The following is a 19,403-nucleotide window of genomic DNA, read 5'->3' as shown; positions in this document are numbered from 1 at the left end:
GCCCAGAAACGACTCCCCTTTCTCAGGGACTGAGAAGGGACAAATTGGACACCAAGCTTCTGGCAACCTTCTATGAAGTATGAATGTATTTTATGCTTATTATTATTATGTTTTTTGGTTTATATAGTGTAGTCACTGGAATAGAATTTTGCACGACCTCGTGGTAACTCCCGTCACGACCTCTTTTAGTTAGGGGGGATGTTATCTATCACGACACCCCCATTTCTTCGTGTACTTTCCCGCCTTAAGTTTGTCTCTGTCACATGATCCTGTGCTAATAAAACCAGGTTGTTTGTAGGGAGTTGCCAGGAATTCCAAACGGTCATTCAGGAAGATAGACCATCTTTCTGCTCTGGCTATTCTGGCGTCCTCCTTCATATGAAGTGGTTTAAATTCTCATCACGACTGGCTGTGTGTTTCCTCTGCTCCGATATTACTGAATGTATATGGTCTTAAACCTGACACCTACTACAGAGCCACTGTGGAGAGCATGCTGACTTACGGCATTACAGTGTGGTATGCCGGAAGCACGGCAGCAGACAAAAAAGCCATGCAGAGGGTGATTAACACTGCTCAGAAGATCGTCGGCTGCTTTCTGCCATCACTAGAAGACATTGCCAACCCCCGGTACCTCAGAAGAGCCGGGTCCATTGTTGGGGACCCATACCATCCTGGACACGGCCAGTTGCTTCCATCTGGCAGACGCTACAGGTCCTACAAAGCACGGACAAACAGGCTCAAGGACAGCTTTTTCCCAACAGCCATCAGGACTCTGAACCCGCAACAACACGTAACAACACAAATCCCTTCTATGAAATTAAGTCGCAATGAAGCAACAGGAAGTTCGTTTGGCGTGGATCTGCCTTCCACAGGCTGACTGAGGGAGGGTAAGTATGAAGACAGTGAGAGGTAAGTGATCCATCTTATTCTTGTTGACATCGGTGAGGAAACTTGCAGTCGCCGGATTGATGGCGCTCAAGGCGGAGAGCTAACAAGTATGAATATGACACAATTAAATGTCCTAAATATGTTTTGCCTGGGAAGACGAACTTGTGGAGAAGCACTATACAATTTCGTCATACGCTGCTGAGGGTACTAGGCTTTTTGTCAAGTCAATGACGACGACAATGCCTGTCTGATTTTCATTTTCATTTTCAAGTAATTAGGTGAATTGTAAATAAATTAATTGGTTCAGGAGGGGCATTTTTTCCCTAAGACTGGGGTAACATGGAATGTTTTTCAAAGTGCTCTTGAAACAACATTGTCTGTTGCCCTGGCGGGAGGAAATATGCTTTGGCAAAGGTCATATTGATGACTTTAAGGATATTACGGATTGGCATTGACGATTTGATACAACCAAATGACGTTGTTTTCTATTGCTTTAAGGGCATGCAAATTAAGAGAACTTTAGTTTGAAATTCCTAGCATTGCAATAATGGGGTTAATACGGCTATTTCTTAGCCAGATTTTGAAATTCTGAGAATTTCTCCTTTCCCCCTTATCTAAGCTTGTTGTTGCCAATCGTTATCACTGTAACATTCAGCCGATGTAAGTCGCTTTGGGTGTTGACAGGATGTGTTGGTGCATGAATTCTGGAATATTTGGGGAATTGGGGACCCCATATCTAAAACAAATTCCAGACAAATGTGTAAATAGGCTCTATTTGGCGCTGGATGCCCAAATTCTAGTGGGGCTTTTCATGGTTTGAAACAAGTGACGCTTTCGGCAGATGGGTTGTCTATGAATAAAATGGGATGGGCAAAATTCGACGGTGATCGAGGTTGCCACCCCTAATGTGGGGAGTGAGCGGTCCCCTCAAGCAGGGTTGTTTTGACTTGGACTCCGCCCCAGGTGGCGATACCGCTCGCCCGAAGGGACGTGCAATTGTTTTGATTTCTGACCTTAATTGGTTTGAATAGATGCTTGCCTGTTTATCAACTCTTATGAAAATAAATGGGCAGGAGAGGATTCAATTCCTTAGGATGATCTAGGATGAGGACGAGTCAGGATTGATTCTCTCTTGCAAGAAACCCGGTTATGAGTCAGATGCCTCTTCTGTTGAAAGGTGAATTTGGGAATCCCTATTGGTAAACCTATCAAAAATCTTCATTTGAATTTTATCCTAAAACAAAAAGTCACCACTCATGATTTACTTTCTCGGGCTGCACAAAATGATGCGTTGGCCAGATTTCATTTAAAACCAAAAATAAGAAAATTAGAGAAAAATAATCCTTCACTAGGCAAGTCCCAATAATTAATTTTATTGTTTTAGTGTCCATATCCTTTAGGATAGCCACCATTAATGGTGCAGACATTCAAGGTGATATCCATTCATCATCACAATGCTCATGCACCCATTCATTCAACTCATCTGATTTTTCTTGCTCGCACTCATTCTAGCTGTTTTGAAAGGTTAGCCTCACCTTTCAGTGTATTTTATGGAAGCAGGGGGGCCCAGCGTAGCCAGGTCCTCCATTTGAGGAAACAGACACAAGGCAATTAAAATTACATGATAATGTATTAACACCAAAGTCAACAGAAAACCGGAACTACGGGACAACATAGGGGAAGCAAAAGATACTAAAGTGCCACCCTTAAATGAAAAAGGTAAACCCCCCACCCAGACAGGTGTTCAAATGAACACCCCAAAATACAGGAAATAAGGCTTAAGGGTGCCACTGTGATAACTGGTGGAATAAAGGTCTAGATCAGGGGTGGCCAACCCGCGGCTCGCGAGCCGCATACGGCTCTTTGCCCGGTTTCATGCGGCTCTTACGTCCATATCAAAGTTTGTATTTGTGTTTTATTTTTATTTGCGTGTGCGGTTCGCTTGAGTTCAATACGGTATTTTCGTCCAATGCGCATGTGCTCGGGATGAAAATACCTCAAAGTTTCCCAGTAGGAGCAAGGTCATTTAAGTAAACGTTTTTAACAGAGTGGGAGAGCTCCCGTGAACCAGAAGCGACAATGAACAGCGTCGCGCACACACAAAGTATCCCAAAGATCGAGCGTCGGCTGAAAAAGCCACACCCCCTGCGAGGCAGACCAAGGCGAGAGTGCTCAGCCGGGAGCAGCCAATAGGAGAGTGAGGCGTACACCACATGGTGGGCGCGCTACTTAAAAGCCATTCATAATAAATGACAGCTCACAAGGAGCGAATGTTGCGCAAAAATAGGCTCTGATTTTATGCCAGAAGTCCCACTAAGTAACATGCATAGCAAAAGAAAAACGCTATTGTAAATTATTATATTTTTGTTTGTGGACTTGGTTGAACTGAGAGTTTGTCTGTGTGAGACAGTGCACACAATGTTCATTGTTGATAATGACTGGCCTGTGCTGTTAGTGCTGTAGGAGTCAATTTATGTCATTACTATGCTGGTGTGTGACATTTACAATAAATCTGGCTGAGCAAAGGTATGTGTATGATGTGGCTCTTTGCGGTAACACAGTAAAAAATGTGGCTCTTTGCGGTACCACAGTAAAAAATGTGGCTCTTGGTCTCTGACTGGTTGGCCACCCCTGGTCTAGATACTGAAAAACTGCATGTATAAGTGCAAAAACTATGTATACCCTAAGCTGTATAAACTTATCTAAAGTCCCTGTATGCAGCTCAAAATAATTAACTTCATCCAAACATAAATACCCAATATAACAATTAATATAGTACTCACAAATAAGGTGAAGCTGGGACAAACAAAACTTACTTAACTTTAGACATAGTATCTTCTTATTAAATCATAATTAAACAAAGTAAAAAACAGACTCCACTGCCTTAACACCTGCATGCCAGACAGTCGAGCCCAGAACTGCAAAATAGGAGGGCAGGGTGTGGACCGTGATTAGGGGAGGGATGAGTGGGAAGTTGTCACAGATTTGTTGGCCTGGACAGGGCTGAAATGAAAGGGTTAATTTACCACCAGAATGGCAGCACCATGAACAATGGTCAAGTGATCCTCCACACCTCCACCACAGGCGCGGAGCCACAGCTCCAGGCACCTGCTGAACAAAACCATACACAAAAACAACACAACCCACAACATAATATATACCCAGGCTGACAGCCGTAACAGGGGTATTGTGAGAATAATTGTTTTTGATATATTACTTTGTTTTAATAGCCTGTATAACTAAGCCAACCGTGTAACACCCAATGTTTTCATACTTGAAGATTTAAGATGCTGTGTAAGGGATCTGGAACAAATTACGGAACAAACAAACTGCAGGCAACAGATTGTGAAGACGGTTGAAGGTTAACTGCAGAGACAACTGAGCTAGCATTAATTGTTGAAGCTGGAATTTGAAAAAACAACTTCCTAGTTGACATTTTACTATTCAACTGTCAAACAAGTTGCAACTTGGTGTGGTATTTCTGTTCAATAAAAATGTCTGCAAGCTGAAGATAGGCAGAAGTCTTAGCGCAGAGTACAGGGCGCATACCACGGCGTCTGACAGCTAAATTTCTCCTTTTACAAAGGTTAACAAAGACAGCTCAAGTTTGTTATCTCTTTACCTTTTACAGGTCAACAGGCTTATACCTCAGCAAATTTTGGTGGCCCTCAAAATGTGCATTGCTTTCATCTCTCACACACACACACTCACACACGAGTCAGTGTTTGTTTTGTGTGTTTTCCTCCGCTTTCAAAATTTTCTAATTATTTCAATTTGAATAATTTCACAATCTTTCATCTGCTCAATATATTTTTCAGTACTCTAATTTTTTTATTTTATCTTGCTGAAAAACGTATATTAATTTAGCAGTCAGGCAACATTTTATATTTTGTCATACATTAAAATGATTGGCGTAAATATAATGACATTCTTCATCATCTCATCTCATTTTCTGAACCGCTTTATACTCATTAGGGTGATGGGGGTTGCTGGAGCCTATCCTTCCAGCAGACTCCAGGCCAGAAGCGGGGAAACCCAGAATCGGTGGCCAGCTGATTGCAGGGCATAAGGAGACAGACAACCATGCACACTCTCAACCATACTTTGGGGCAATTTAGAGTGTCCAATCAGCCTACCACGCATGTCTTTGGAATGTGAGAGGAAGCCAGAGTACACGGAGAAAACCCACACAGGGCGACCTGGATTTGAAACCAGGACTACAGCTGTGAGGCCGACGCGCCAACCCAGATGTCTCCAAACCGGCCCTCGACAACCGCTGGAGGTGCAGGTTTTTGTTCCAACCGATCCAACACAAACAGTTTAACCAATGAGATTTCTCCTAAAAAAGAAGCAACTGACAGCAATCTACTGATTGCACTTCTAGGATACCAGATTGGTGAGAAGGTTTCCTCTTAAAGATTGGAATGAAAACCTGCAACCACTGCGGCCCTTTCTGGAATAGTTTGGTGACCACTGCGCCAAACACGGCGCCGCTGCAAGAAGTCATACAATGTACTATTCAGAGAGAAAATTAATATGAATATAACGAGATTGAAACTGAACTATCACAATGTAAAAATCAAAACATGGTGAACGTTAAATTATAAATTATACTATTACAATATTAAATTGTGATACAGTCATTTTGTTGCTTGTTTTTCTCTAACATGAACCGGGAGTGGTTTGGTTTTGAGGGCATCAACTTTTGGCGACGTCAAGTCTGTGTGAGCAAGTCTGTGTGTTTTTTGGGGTAATATATTAGGAGATTTAAGTAATATTTGGAGAAAAGTCATAACATTATGCGATTAAAACCATTATATTACTTATTTTTGGGGCCTGCAGACATCAACTTTGGGGGCATTAGGTCAAGGTCAAATATTTGATTTTGGAATAATTTTGGAGGTTTATGTGGTTCCTGCTGATAAAACATTGACGAGAATGCCTATGGTTAATACAGGCGACATAGTTTTAAATTAAAATACTTTCAGATGGTGGCGTCCCTTGAGATTTTTTCAATGCTAAAGGTGTGCTGCAGAAACACTGCTCTAAATCAAGCACGATTTCTGCCATCATGTGGTAACTTCATACAGATAACCCAGTGCGAATAGCGCATGCGCAACATGTCCTGAATCGCTTCCTGTTGTTATTTGGCGAAGGTTAAGCCGTATACTTGCCAGTTAAGAGCGTTTTGTACGTTTAACTAATATTCTATTGGTTCTACTAATTTTGATCTATGTAATCAGATGAATCAATTAGACTATGTCAAACCAAGATCAACTGATTTATCCTTTTTTTCTGTTCCCACGCACCCTAAATCAATTAGACGTGGTCTGTTTGAGTTAAAAACACTTCTTCAAAGTAAACGCTGGCTAGTTCTTGGGTTAGTTCCATATGAAGTACATACCTAACAATGAAATTGCGTCAGCAAGCATTGCACTAACTCTTATATCTCCCACAAGGTCAGACTGTTTATCAAGAACCCAGAATTCAAGTGTCAACAATGTCCAGCTCAGTAAGTGACACGTTTGTTGCATTTCATTGATTGATGTCCATTGTCTCATTAGTTCCACTTAGGTATTCAAATCTCCTTCCAAAAATGTAAAAATTAATTTATGAAATTACATTAAATCCGATTGAAGAGTAGGTACTATGCTGCCTTGTTACAATCCCACCTTGTTACAATCCCGCTCTCGCTATTATCCCGCTTTTGCTCGAAGAAAATACATTTTCTATTCGTCCTAATCTCGCTACTACGCCACTTATTGTGTGTGTTGTATTTTTCAATTCATTTATTTTTTTAGATTTAGCCGACAATGTTCACTCAGAAACGTAAGAGAACCGACTTCACGCTGCAGGAGAGGGAGATAATTGATGGTGCGAATATGGAGTCGAATAAGTCCAACCTAGCCAGGGAGAAAAGCATGAAATGGGTCGTCAAATTGAAGAAAACCACTCTGAAGGGCATTCTCAGCAAGAAAGATGCAATTATCGTCAGCTATTTATTCTAATCAGCCCAGTTAAAAGATTTTGTGTTAAAAACATACCTAATCTGCATAAGAGTCCAAAGTAACCACTACATTCTTTTGTGGACTGACCTAGTATAACAGGCAGGGGTTATCTGGTGTCAAGTGTAGGTCAAGTGAAAAACTAGCTTTAAAGATTAGATATTGCTCATTTTCTGTCTTGCAGTACATTCCACTTCTCTTTTTCATTTTTGTGATAACATTGTGGGTGAGTGAAATCAATTTGGACTGAGCTGATGGATAACATGAGGAAAAGAAAGCCTTTTTTTTTTACAATAAAACCATTTTTAAAACCGTCGTAACTAGACCACTCTAGCTACTATGCCACTTTTTTTTAGGTCCCGACGGGTGGTATAGTAATGAGATCACAATCACAATTTTTTCGATGGTTCATGTTGTGGCCAGTCTACTTGCCGAAAGACATGTAGCCGACTGACATCTGGCCAACGTCCAGCTCGCCGATGGGGCATCTTGCCAAACGTAGAATTAGCTGAACGACTAATTGGCTGACCGACTATCTAGCCGAAGAATATTTAGCCGACGCGCTCGCCCCGCCCTCGGTCGTGTGTATATACAAGTTTTTCAACCTCGGCCCGCTTGTGGCTGAATAAGACGTACCCTTTATTCAGTCATGAATTTTTTTGTCCAACAAAACAAAATAAATACGACAGTAAAAGCTCCACAACTGCCAGAACACAGCTACATTATTTGTTCACCAAACACCCAGAGCTACTTCCTGTTTTTCACACACAGTTTTAGTCAACCGCCAATTGTGCAAGTTATCCTACTTGAAAAGATTTAAAAGGCCTGTAATTGTCAACATAGAATAGATAAACCTCAACCATGAGAGACAGAATGTGGGAAAAAAAACCTAGAAATTTTTTTTCTTTAAAGAATTTATTTGCAAACATGGTGGAAAATAAGTATTTGGTCAATACGAAAAGTTCATCTCAGTACTTTGTTATGTACACTTGTTGGCAATAATGGAGGCCAAACATTTTCTGTAATCTTTCACAAGCTTTTCACACACTGTTGGTGGTATTTTGACCCATTCCTCCATGTAGATCTCCTCTAGAGCAATGATGTTTTGGGGCTTTTGGTGGGCAACACTTTCAACTCACATAGTTTTTCTATGGGTTTCAGATCTGGAGACTGGCTAGGCCACTCCAGGACTTTTAAATGATTCTAATGAAGCCACTCCCTTGTTGCTCTGGCAGTGTGTTTCGGATCATTGTCATTCTGAAATACCCAGGTCTCATCTTCGATGACCTTGCTGACGGAAGGAGATTTTCACTAAAAATACCTCGAAACATGGCCCCATTCATTCTTTCCTTTACACAGATCAGTCGTCCTGGTCCAGTTACAGAAAAACAGACGCAAAGCATGATGGAATCTATTGAAGGAACCCTGAAAATGATGCGCACACGTCCTCACAATAGGATAATGAACTACCATTTGCCAACACAAAGTAGTATACTCCTCATATTAGCGAGCAAACTGCTCTGCCATTTAGCACAGACTATGGGGGGGGGGGGGGGGGTGATCACTGAACAAATGCAACGGTTCGCCCAGTGCTTGTAGAGACATTACATGAGGGGGTTGCGGGGAGAAAGACAGTGCCCATGATGTTCTTATGAGCAGCCACTCAGGTCTGCTGTATGCTCGTAGATCAAAATGTCTCGTATCTCAAGATAAATATTTGCTCAAAATTGTACTCGTATCTCAAATTGCTCATATGTCGGGGCACTCGTATGTGGAGGTATTACTGTAATGTCATATCATTGTTGTATTTCCTTAGTAGACTTTACTTCCTAAGCCCCCCATTTCAATGTTTTTAAACGCATTGACAAAATTGGCTTTCTTCGTATATCTGCAGCTGTTAACCTGATGTTTTTCTCTCTCAAACATCTGCATGCATATTTCAGTCTCCTTGTGCTGATCATCAGGGAAAATTGGGCTCCACATCCAAGCGAGTCCACAAAGCTGAGCAGTACTTTGATCAGACGGACACAGATTGCTCCATAAATTCCTGTCCTGAGTTGTTAAGGAAAGGTGAGCTTCGTTTTTAAGTATGTATCATGATGTAGTGCTGGTACGTGAATCTAAATATAGAATAGTATTCTCATTTTTGTCAGATTTGGAGCAGTTGTTCCCGACAGTGCCTAACACGTCGATCACAGTTGTGACAGTCTCTCAGAGTACTTGCTGCAAGGATGCTGATACAGATAAAGAGCAGCTACTAACAAAAGTGTGTCTTGAGGTGCATAGATGTTTTGGAAACTTGAGATTCATACTTTGCTTTCTTACCATTGTAGTTTGTGAGCGGTGCAAAGGACATGTGTTTTGCCTTGTGGACTGCAGGCTACTGGGCTGACTTCATTAATCCGACTATTTGTGATGCTGTGAGTTCTGTAGCCATATTGAGTTGTTTACAAGCTAACCAAATTAAGGGGAAAAACTACAAATTATATATATGTTTTTGATAAATCCTGACCACATATTCTTGCTTGATCATCCAAGTCACCTGATTTTGAGGATCCGCTGATAGAGTCCTGATCTGATACTTCAAATATGTATTAAAGTGTGAAAAAAGGAACCAAAGCAATGATTTCACCAGAGCGGAAAAAAGAAAATGCTTTCAGGTTGAAATATTTCACAGGTGCATTGTTTAGAAAGTAAACATGGTAGAAAAAAAATTCCAAACAATTGTAGACTTTTTCTTTAAAGAAAAAAAGACGTGAAGATGCAAGTAAAACCAGTAGCAGCGAGGCATACGGCGCAATGAGGTTTTTCATGCATAACAACAGTGTTTTATTTTTGTTCTGTATACTTTGTACTAAATACTGACTGATCATCGGCTTATTTGAGTTGTTCCATTTTTTGGGGTTGAACACGGGCAGTAAAATAAAAAATAGTTTAGGTTGAAAAGTTTTTATATTTTATACAATATCTTTATTTTTGGAAGCTTGTTAAAAATTGAAATCAAGAGCAAAATGGGGCGGCCCTGTGGAGAAAGTGGTTAGCGCGTCGGCCTTTCAGCTCTGGGGTCCTGCGTTCAAATCCAGGTCACGGTCACCTGTGTGGAGTTTGCATGTTCTCCCCGGGCCTGCTAGGGATTCCTCTGGGTACTCCGGTTTCCTCCCACATTCCAAACACATGCATAGTAGGCTAATTGGACACTCTAAATTGCCCCTAGGTGTGGGTATGAGTGGGCGTGGCTGTCCGTCTCCTTGTCCCCTGCGATCGGCTGGCCACCGATTCAGGGTTTTCCCCAGTCTCTGGCCTGGAGACCGCTGGGATAGGCTCCAGCAACGCCCATGACACTAATGAGGATAAAGTGGTTCAGATAATGACAGGAGATGAGAAGAGCAAAATGCTTTGCACAAGAATCATTTAAATAGGCATTAAAATTAACACAGAATTTTAAGAAACCAATAAATTCATTAATTTAAAATGTAATTTTATAACATTTTAATACTTCATTATTCGTTGGTCTAATTCAGGGGTGTCAAATTCATTTTATGTCGAGGTCCACGTCATAGTTTAACTTTCATCCAGATGGTGGTCTTCCAACAAGGCTGTCAAAACTAACCAATTAATGAATTGACAACTTTTCCAATTGTGCTGATCGATAGATCATTTTTGGACAGTACATTTTGTAGACCTTTGAGCGTCTTTACAGAAAATATTCTTGTAGTGGATTTTTTAAATGTATTTACATTTTTTTTCTAATCAGAAGCGAGGGCAAATATAACATATTTCATGGGTTCAACCTTTTGTTTTGTTTAAAAAGGAAAAAGGGAAGTGTTTTCTAAAAACTGTTTTATTCACAGTGAAAAATAAAAGGGGAAAGTGGAAACATTTTAGATTTAGTTTTTAGATATTGTTTAAAAAAGGATCGAAAGCATTGGACCAAAAGCTCTAAACCAGTGGTGGGAAACATCCGGCCCGTCTGCTGGTTTGGTACGGCCCGGGGAAGAAAGCTGCATTGTATGAAAAAAATATGAATTTTCTTTAAAATTTGTAGTTCTTGTATTATCCGCTAGTATTTCAGCACGTGCAGACAACATGAAAGCAACACTGCGGCAGAACTTGGACCACCTTGACCTGTTGAAAAACAGTGTTTTTAAATTCCACAAGGCTGGAACTAAATGTTTTTGGAACATTGTTACTATTTTTGTGATCAGTTTTATGTACAACGCACTTAAATATATTTTTAACTGTGTAAAAGTGTTGTTAAAATTGCACATACTTTATTAATGTTCTTATGTCATTCTCTTGTTCATAATGTAAAAGGAAAATTCTGTTAATAAACATTTTGATAATTTACTCATTATTTGCACTAATTATTAGTATTAGTGACTAATACAAAGGAAAAAAGTGGGCTTATTGTTAGTTCTATGTAATTTTGCAATGAGTTACTGGTCCGGCCCGCTTGATATCAAAATAAGCTGTATTCGGCCCGCAGACCAAAGGGAGTTTGACACCCCTAACCATTCAGTTTGTAATGGATCTAAATCTAAAACTTTCTTTTTCTCTTAGTAAGGGAAAACATCTTTTAATCATTTGCTTTTCATTTAAAAAAAGACAAAATACTTCTAAAATATGCTCAATACTAAAGTGGAAAATATAAAGGATTTTTATATATTTAATTTTAGATTTTAAAAAGGCTTTTTGAACTAAAAATAAACAGAAGGAAAGTACAATTTTAGAATAAAAAAAAATGCAATATGGGTGTGAGTGTGCATAGTTGTCCGTCTCCTTGTGCCCTGCGATCAGCTGGTAACCGATTCAGGGTGTCCCCCGCCTCTGGTCAGCTGGGATAGGCTACAGCACCTCTCGCAACCCTAGTGAGGATAAAACGTTTCAGAAAATGAGATGAGAGGAGAATTGTTGATTTAAAAAAGACAAAAATCTGAAATATTCCCTATACATCTATAACAGGGGTGTCAAATTATTATTTTTTTGTTGCGGACCACGTGGTAGTTTTGATTACATCCGGAGGGCCGTTATGTCTTCCAATTAATCAATTAAATAATCAACAGCTTTTATCGTGCTGATCGATACATCATTTTTGGACATTGAAATTAGTACTTATTGATTGCAATTATTGATTTAAAATGAGGAAACAAGAAATATTCCCCACACATCTTCATTTGAATTTCATCATAAAACAAAGTTGGCACTCATGTACTTTCTCAGGCCACACAAAATGATGCGGTCAGCCAGATTTGGCCGGCGGGCAGCCACTTTGACACGAGATCTATAATCTTCGATTGAATTTGATCATAAAATAAAAAGTTGGGACTCATCATTTGCTTTCTTGGGCCGCATAAAATGATGCAGTGGGTGAGATTTGGCCCCTGGATCACCACATACACCTGTGGCGTAATTAGTCCAACAAAGTATTCACCCTGACCTCCAGACAAAGGAGACAGGAATAATGTTCATCTGACAGCGGCAGAACATAGGAGGATGGTAAGGTTGTGGGCACACCTTGGGCTCAGCCTATAGGAGGAAAAGTTTTACGGTGGTTCAGTTAGAGCAGTGCTTCTCAAATAGTGGGGCGCGCCCCCCTGGGGGGGCGCGGTGCGATACCTGGGGGGGCGCGTGTAACCCTGGGGAACAGGATTTTATTTGGCCGTACTAGTATAAAGTGTAATTGCGCATCCACAACAGTAGCTGGCAGTGGCGCTCTCATTGTTACTTCTGTCATGTTTGTGAGAGTGCAACATTTCACATGTACCTATAACACTTTTATAAAATGATTTTATTTATAGTCACGGTGGGAAGTGGGGGGGCGCGAATAGTTTTCTTCTTGCTAGGGGGGGCCTAACAGAAAATAATTGAGAAGCACTGAGTTAGAGTAAAAAACAAATGCAAAATATTGATAGCATATAATTCCATGCCCCCTTCTGCTGTGTATCTGAAGGAGGCCGCCTACTATGAATGGGGGTGAAGTCACTGCACTCCTCCACCCCCCACAGCCATCATTTGGTTCTAGTCCAGCACCCGCTTATGACCATCTGACATTTTATTTATTCTTTATAAGAAATTTGTAAATACAGAGACACCTCGCTACTTCGTTCTTTGGTTATCGCTGCTTCACTACATCGCAGATTTTTGGGGGGAGAGTTTGTATTTTTTTCATCCATTCATTCATCTTCCATACCTCCCATCCTCTAAAGGGTCGCGGGGGTTGCTGGATCCTAACCCAGCTCTCTTCGGGCAAAAGACAGACTACACCCTAGACTGGTCGCCAGTCAGTCGTGGGGCATGGGGCACACAGAGAGACAAAGGACCATCTGCACTTCCAATCATACCGCATGGCTTATTGTTATTTTTAGTTTTTTATGTATTATTATTTTCTTAAGATCAGAAAATGAAAATCCACGCTGGAACAGAAGCCACTCTTGCTACTAGGACTCAGCACTGAAAGAATTAATATATTTATTTATTTTTATTAGGGGTGACCTTACTTTGAAGATTTTCACTTTGTGGGGGGTTGAGTTATGGCGAATGATTGTATTTTGTGATTTTATTGAAAATGGTGTTACCTAATTGTTGTTCACATTGCATTGAGTCAGCTTCTCAGTATTTTTTGAGAAATTTCAATAATATGTCTCTTTGTTCCCCCAACAGTCCTTTGCATCCAATAGGTCAAATATTGCACAAACAGTAAAGTCCTCTCGGCATTCTGGCTTCCACATTGAGATGTCGGGCTCCTGCACGGTCATCCAACATGTTCTGTGAGAAACACCTCTTTTCTTGGGCACGGTTTTCACCAATGCGCCTATCACAGCAGCGTAATCACACAACTTCAGGGACTCCCACATGAATTGGAAGATGAGGCTGAATAGTTTTCTTGGTGCTCCAAGTCAATTCCATGTTGTAGTTTGAATTTGTCTGTGTAAATTGCGTGAACCACACCACATTTGAACAAGTGGAACAGACTCGGCCACAGCAACTCCGCGCTTGCACTGGAACTGCTCTGCACTGGATCCTTCACACCGGCACTAAGTGGAATTTTAGCAGTATCATGGCTATAGTCAGCTCTGACTAGTAGTGGTTTTAAGTTAGGATGGATTTAACTGCCAAACCAATAAAATATCCTATCCTCAGGCTGCACTGAAAAACGTTCCAGAATTTTGTGACATTTTCATTTTTCGAAAAGTTCTAATGTCAGAGTTTCCTAGTTTTGTTGGAAGCCATCAACCTTGCTTGTTCGTGCTCAAAGGGTAGAGACACTTTTGAAGTCCGTTTCTTAAAAAATGTCCGAACTAGAGTAAAAATATCTTTTTTTTTTGGTGTTTGGAGATGGTCTTTCAGAACACGAGCCAAAGCTTCAACAAATACAAGTTGACAGCGGGCCATAGAAAAATACAGACGTTCCTTGCATCCAAATTCCTGACACAGGTCCTTGTAGATGTCAACGTGAAAGTCACCTATGTTCTGCAGGTGGTGTGGCCGCGTTTCGACCACGGTGGTCTTTAACTGCGCTAGCATCCAGTCAATGTTTATTTCAAGCACTGATTTTGCATTTGAGTGGGCGATATGGTCCATCAGCTTCCATAAGAGCGCAGTGCAAAATGTGATTTCTTTTTTTGTCCATGTTTCAGATGGGGAAGGAGGACAAATGTTTGCCGTCTTTGTGTACCCCTCAATGGTGGGATCAGAATGAAGGTGTGTTCCTGCCTTTTCGTTTGACGTTTGTACAGGCGTAGGAAGAGGAGCCACTAATGGGCGTGTGGTGTCTTCCGATGAATACCAACCTACGCAGTCGTCCTCGTTTCCGAAGCGACCTGCCAGCCTCATGGTTGTCAGGCAATCTCTGAAAACTGAGATTGACTGCAAAGCTATTTCACCTATTTCAGACACCTGGTGTGGCACATCCAGGTTTGGCACCGAGCCGGGACGCAAGGAGGTTTCTGAAAGTGCCCTGTTGACAGTCTTGGAGACCTTTACTGCCACGAGCTCCAGCAGGTGATCTCCGCATTGTGACTTGATCTCACCTGCGTTTATCGTGTCTTTGAGAGCAAATAGTAGCGAGTCCCAAATGCATGCATGGATATCGTCCTCAGTCACACTAGAATAATTGAGCGCCCGATGCGGAGACTCGACGCCCTTCCTGCTGAGAGAAAACATTAGTTGACAAATGTCAAAGTAGATCTGTTACGATAATTTTAAAGAATTACTTATAAACAGGAAAACGACTGCCAAAGTCTGGAAATACACAATTATTCCACAATATTCAAATTTCATTTCATTATGAGTATAACACCAGCTACAGTAACACCTTGACATGCGAGTGCCCCGACTTATGGAAAATTTGAGATGAGTAAAATTGTGAGCAAATATTTATCTTGAGATACGAGACAAATTTACGAGCATTCGAGACAACCTGGCGGCCAGGCCGCGAGACGCTGCTTATGATTTCAGCACACTGTCTTTCTCGCTGCTTCTCCCCTATGCAAAGACTGGACGGAGCGTTGCATTTTTTTCCGTTATTTTGGGGTGTTAGTCAGTGCAGAAGGTAAAAAATGGATCCAAAGCAAGCCGTTGCAATGTGTGCAAGTGTATGATGACAATCAATATTGAGCACGAAATAATCGAAAAACATTAGTCGCTGAGCTGGCTTGCCAATACTGATGTGGAAGCAGGAAGTTCGCTTCGAAAACCGTGGTGGAATTCATTATCCTCTTTGCGTTGGTTATTACGCAAGGTTTAAATATAGTGTGACTTAGGATAAAAACGTAAGTGTATAAGAATCTTAGTTCATTTAAGTTAAATTTAAAGTTTGTTACGTTACGAGCGCATCCGTGAAGTCTCTCCCATACGTGAACTCCCCTTCTTTATTCAATAATGCCTCATTTTATTATTAAACATCATAACAACTAGTTATTTTTTTACTGTTGGTAGATGGTGAAATACAACCAATAAAAAAAATTCTAATGTAATATCTTGTTTTTGGTGATTTTTTTCAGAGGCTGAGAACAAATTAATTTGTATTTGGGTCATTTCTTTGGGAAACGTTGATTTGAGATACGAGTAAATCGATATACAAGCTCAATCCCAGCACGTATTAAATTCGTATCTCAAGGTAGGGGGGGGGTATCTAATCTTTGTTGTTATTAAAATGTATATAAACTTTATTTTACATTTTCCATGGTTTGAAATTGTTATTATAATACTCCACTAATCATATGAAATTTAATATATCAGATAATGAATTCGTATAATTCTCGTAACAGGCCTTGTTGCGGGTGTTTGTTGAAGCTTTGGACTCACATTAAGATCTGGGCGTGTTCTTCCACTTGAGGTAGCACAACACTCAGCACCTCTTGTGAGATCTTATACAGGATGCTTTGCCACATTTTCAACAGCACCATAAAAGCATTGCAATCAAAATGACCATATTCTATTAAGTCCCACATCCTGGAAGGCGAAAATTATAGATGTTTACTCAGTGTTAGCATATGCATGGAAGACTTGTAAATTGTGTTGGACTTACTCTGCTGTTAAGCCATCAAGGTACAACTGTAATTCGCTTTTGAAGAAGTCAGTTGCAAGCAGGGGCATGTTCAGATTGCTGCACCGCAGATATTTGGCTTCAAATGGTGACTGGCAAGAGAAAAAAAACATAAATAACTCAATGGAAGGGTTATACATATGAAATATTCAGGTGACGAAAAGTCTCAATGACCAAATCTTGTATCAAGTTCCGAAAGATATTCGGGCGAAGAGGCGGGCCTGGGCAGGCGGGCGAGAGCGGGTGTATGTGCGAGAGGAGAGAGAGGAAGACAGGGAGAGGGGCAAAGATGGAGAGGGCACAGCATCACGAGAGAGGAAGACGGAGGGGGGAGGAAGATAGGGAGAGTGACTAAGAGAGATGGGACAAGTGATGGAGAGAAAGACAGGGAAAGAGATGGAGAGATGGAGAGAGACGGGGAGAGGGAAAGAGAGAAAGGAGGAGGGACGGTGGCCGAGTGAGAGCGAGAGAGGACAGGCGAGCGAGAGGGTGGGCGAGTGAGAGAGGACAGGCGAGCGAGGGAGGGCCAAGAAAGGGAAAAGAGAAAGGGAAAGAGAAAAGTTGAGAGAGAAAGGACGAAACAGAAAGGGCGAGAGAGACCATGTGAGAGAGAGTAAGGGCAAGAGAAAGGGCGAGAGAAAGGGCAAGACAAAGAGAGAGAAAACGGGCAAGAGGGTTAGAGGGAGAGACAGGGCGAACGACAAAGGGCAAGAGAAGGAGCTAGAAAGAAAGTGCAAGATAGAGGGAAAGGAGAGCTGAAGTGAGAGAAATGGCAAGAGAGTGCAAGAGAAATGGTGAAAGGGGAAGAGACAGAAAGGGTGAGAAAAAAGGCAAGCTCGTGAGAGAAGGTGCAAAGAGAAATGGCAAGAAAGAGAGCGCAAAGGAGAGAAGTGCGGAAGAGAGAGAAAGAGGGGGCGTGCAAGACAGAAATGGCAAGCTTGTGAGAGAATGAGTGAGATAGAGCGAGTGAGAGAAAGGGCAAGAAAGAGTGTGTGAGAGAGAGAGAGAATGCGAGAAATAAAGGGCAAGACAAAGAGAAAGGGTGAGGGAGAGATCGCGTGTGAAAGGGCGAGAGGGTGCGAGTGAGAGAGAAAAGGCGAGAGAGGGAGTTCAAGAGAGAAAGTGTGAGAGAGAGCATGCGAGATATAAAGGGAAAGAGGGAGAGAACATGCGAAAGGGCGAGAGTGCCAGCCCGGGAGGGCGAGGGAGACACCTTGAGAGGGAACAGTAGAGATCCCGATAGGGAGAGACCTTGAGAAGGAGAGGTAGAGTGCCCGAGAGGGAGAGACAGAGCCCGGGAGGGCAGAGAGCCCGGGAGGGAGGTGCAGAGAGCCTGGGTGCAGAGAGCCCGGGAGGGATAGGGAGAGAGCCAGAGAGCCGGAGAGGGAGCGAGATGACGACAAATAATTTACACTAGAACTTCTTATGTCACTATCGCCATCTACTATCAAAGCCTTCAAGTGCAACAGGCAGGGAACTAGACAACGGGCCGCAGTTGGCCCACGCGCCCTAGCTACGACATGTTTACCCAGATGTCTTTAGAATGCACGTGTGGTGCTACCGGTACGTTACGTAAACACCACGTCTGACATGCTTTAAATTTCAAGACATAACCGATAAAGTCATGCTCACATGCAAGCATCACCAGAGAATAATAAGAAATCGTGCCCGGAGCAAAGAAACTTTAAACTAAACTATGTGGTGTCACAAATGGTGATATTTACTTACGTATTCACAGTGGGATTGAGTCGATGGATATCTCTGCTCGTTCATATTTCTATTTTTGGACGAATTTTCGGAGAAGCAGTGCCTCCTGCCTTAATGAACACTTTCAAAGTGAAGTATGTTGAAAGAAAAACATTTCCGTACCTTTCGTCAAGAGAGAAGTTGCATAGTTCATCTCTATTATTTGACGCATCCTACCTTGACAATTGGGGTGATGCGTCTACATACGACTAGTTTGTTACGTGACGTCAGTTAGCACTTCGTTTTCCTCAACAGCACATACGCACTGCGGTGTATTTTAGTTAGTAAGATTGCAACTCTACACATTTATTTAATCGATCATTTGTATTATTCCCATTAATCACTGGCAATGAAACATGATCACACACTGCCAGATGAAAATTATTAACGTATTATTACCATGTCCAAAACAATGGGCACCGCCTTCACGTAGCAAGTGCTCTGGTGAGACTTGTGTGGTGAACATGCTACGAAATTTGCCGTGCGTGATCATAAATTCTCATCTCATTTTCTGAACCGCTTTATCCTCACGGGTCACAGGGAGTGCTGGTTGATCACTGTACATAGCCCAAAGGTTTGAGTGTGAGTGTAAATTGTTGTCTGTCTTCTTGCTGTATGTCTCCTTATGTGGAAATGTGATCTTCTTGGCTGTTGTAGATTTATACTAATGTAGTCTCGACAATGTCATGTCATGTCATTTTCTGAATCGCTTTATCTTCATTATGATCACGGGGGTGCTGGAGCCTATCCCAGCTGACTCCTTGCCAGAGGCGGGGGAAACCCTGGATCGGTGGCCAGCCGATCGCAGGGCACAGGGAGACGGTCAACCATGCACACTCACACCCATACCGAAGGGCAATTTAGAGTGTCTGTTAGGTTCATTAATAATTACCTTCGTCCGTAATTATCAATAACTGCAGGCAGACATCTTATTCAATTATTGACATTTAATTAAATAGAAATGGATACAATGGGTAAAGGCCTCCGAAGGGGAGAGTTTCAGCAAGTGTCACCTTACAACTTCCGAACGTCTCCCCGAATAGACGTTTTCGTCCCACTCTTATTGTCATGAATCAAAACAAGTTACAGAGTTGTTGATCATTCCATCACGTATGAGTAAAAACAACATCTGGGACTACAATAACAATCAAAGTATTTTACCAATAACAAAAACAGGAGACTAGACCTAACAACATTTAGATTAGAGTAATTATACA

General features: G+C 41.6%; 1 protein-coding gene and 1 pseudogene across 6 annotated transcripts; one reads left to right on the top strand and one right to left on the bottom strand.

Moving 5' to 3' along the window:
• Positions 1–243: 243 nt before the first annotated feature.
• Positions 244–15,868, top strand: LOC144203557 (cobalamin trafficking protein CblD-like; annotated as a pseudogene). The gene is made up of 5 exons (XR_013327712.1): positions 244–6,400; positions 8,837–8,963; positions 9,047–9,159; positions 9,227–9,313; positions 13,554–15,868. The product of XR_013327712.1 is annotated as a cobalamin trafficking protein CblD-like (transcript).
• LOC144203535 (uncharacterized) lies at positions 8,522–18,675 on the bottom strand. 5 transcript variants are annotated; one of them, XM_077727059.1, is made up of 5 exons: positions 18,169–18,675; positions 16,423–16,532; positions 16,200–16,346; positions 14,924–15,042; positions 8,522–11,758 (listed from the first exon to the last, which is right to left on the bottom strand). In XM_077727059.1, exons 1-5 carry the CDS (start codon positions 18,211–18,213, stop codon positions 11,739–11,741), a joined length of 441 nt encoding a protein of 146 aa, XP_077583185.1. In that variant the 5' UTR covers positions 18,214–18,675; the 3' UTR covers positions 8,522–11,738. The 5 variants fall into 5 exon arrangements, with proteins under 5 accessions (XP_077583185.1, XP_077583193.1, XP_077583158.1 ...); XM_077727067.1 differs by having other exon boundaries at positions 14,924–15,039; positions 18,169–18,615; XM_077727032.1 differs by lacking the exon at positions 8,522–11,758 and having other exon boundaries at positions 13,337–15,042; positions 18,169–18,268; positions 18,364–18,668.
• Positions 18,676–19,403: the final 728 nt, after the last annotated feature.

This window comes from Stigmatopora nigra, chromosome 1 (genome assembly GCF_051989575.1).
Source record: "Stigmatopora nigra isolate UIUO_SnigA chromosome 1, RoL_Snig_1.1, whole genome shotgun sequence".
Taxonomy (NCBI): domain Eukaryota; kingdom Metazoa; phylum Chordata; class Actinopteri; order Syngnathiformes; family Syngnathidae; genus Stigmatopora; species Stigmatopora nigra.
The sequence above is the reverse complement of the archived record's forward strand: the minus strand, read 5'-3'. Positions and strand labels throughout refer to the sequence as shown.

Excerpts from the sequence above, each read along its gene's own strand:
- LOC144203535 (XM_077727032.1), bottom strand. The coding sequence starts at position 18,213 with ATGAACGAGCAGAGATATCCATCGACTCAATCCCACTGTGAATAC. Across the intron at positions 16,533-18,168 it reads CTCAATCCCACTGTGAATAC|TCACCATTTGAAGCCAAATA; the intron begins GTAAGTAAATAT and ends TTCTCTTGCCAG. Across the intron at positions 15,043-16,199 it reads GAACACGCCCAGATCTTAAT|CAGGAAGGGCGTCGAGTCTC; the intron begins GTGAGTCCAAAG and ends GTTTTCTCTCAG.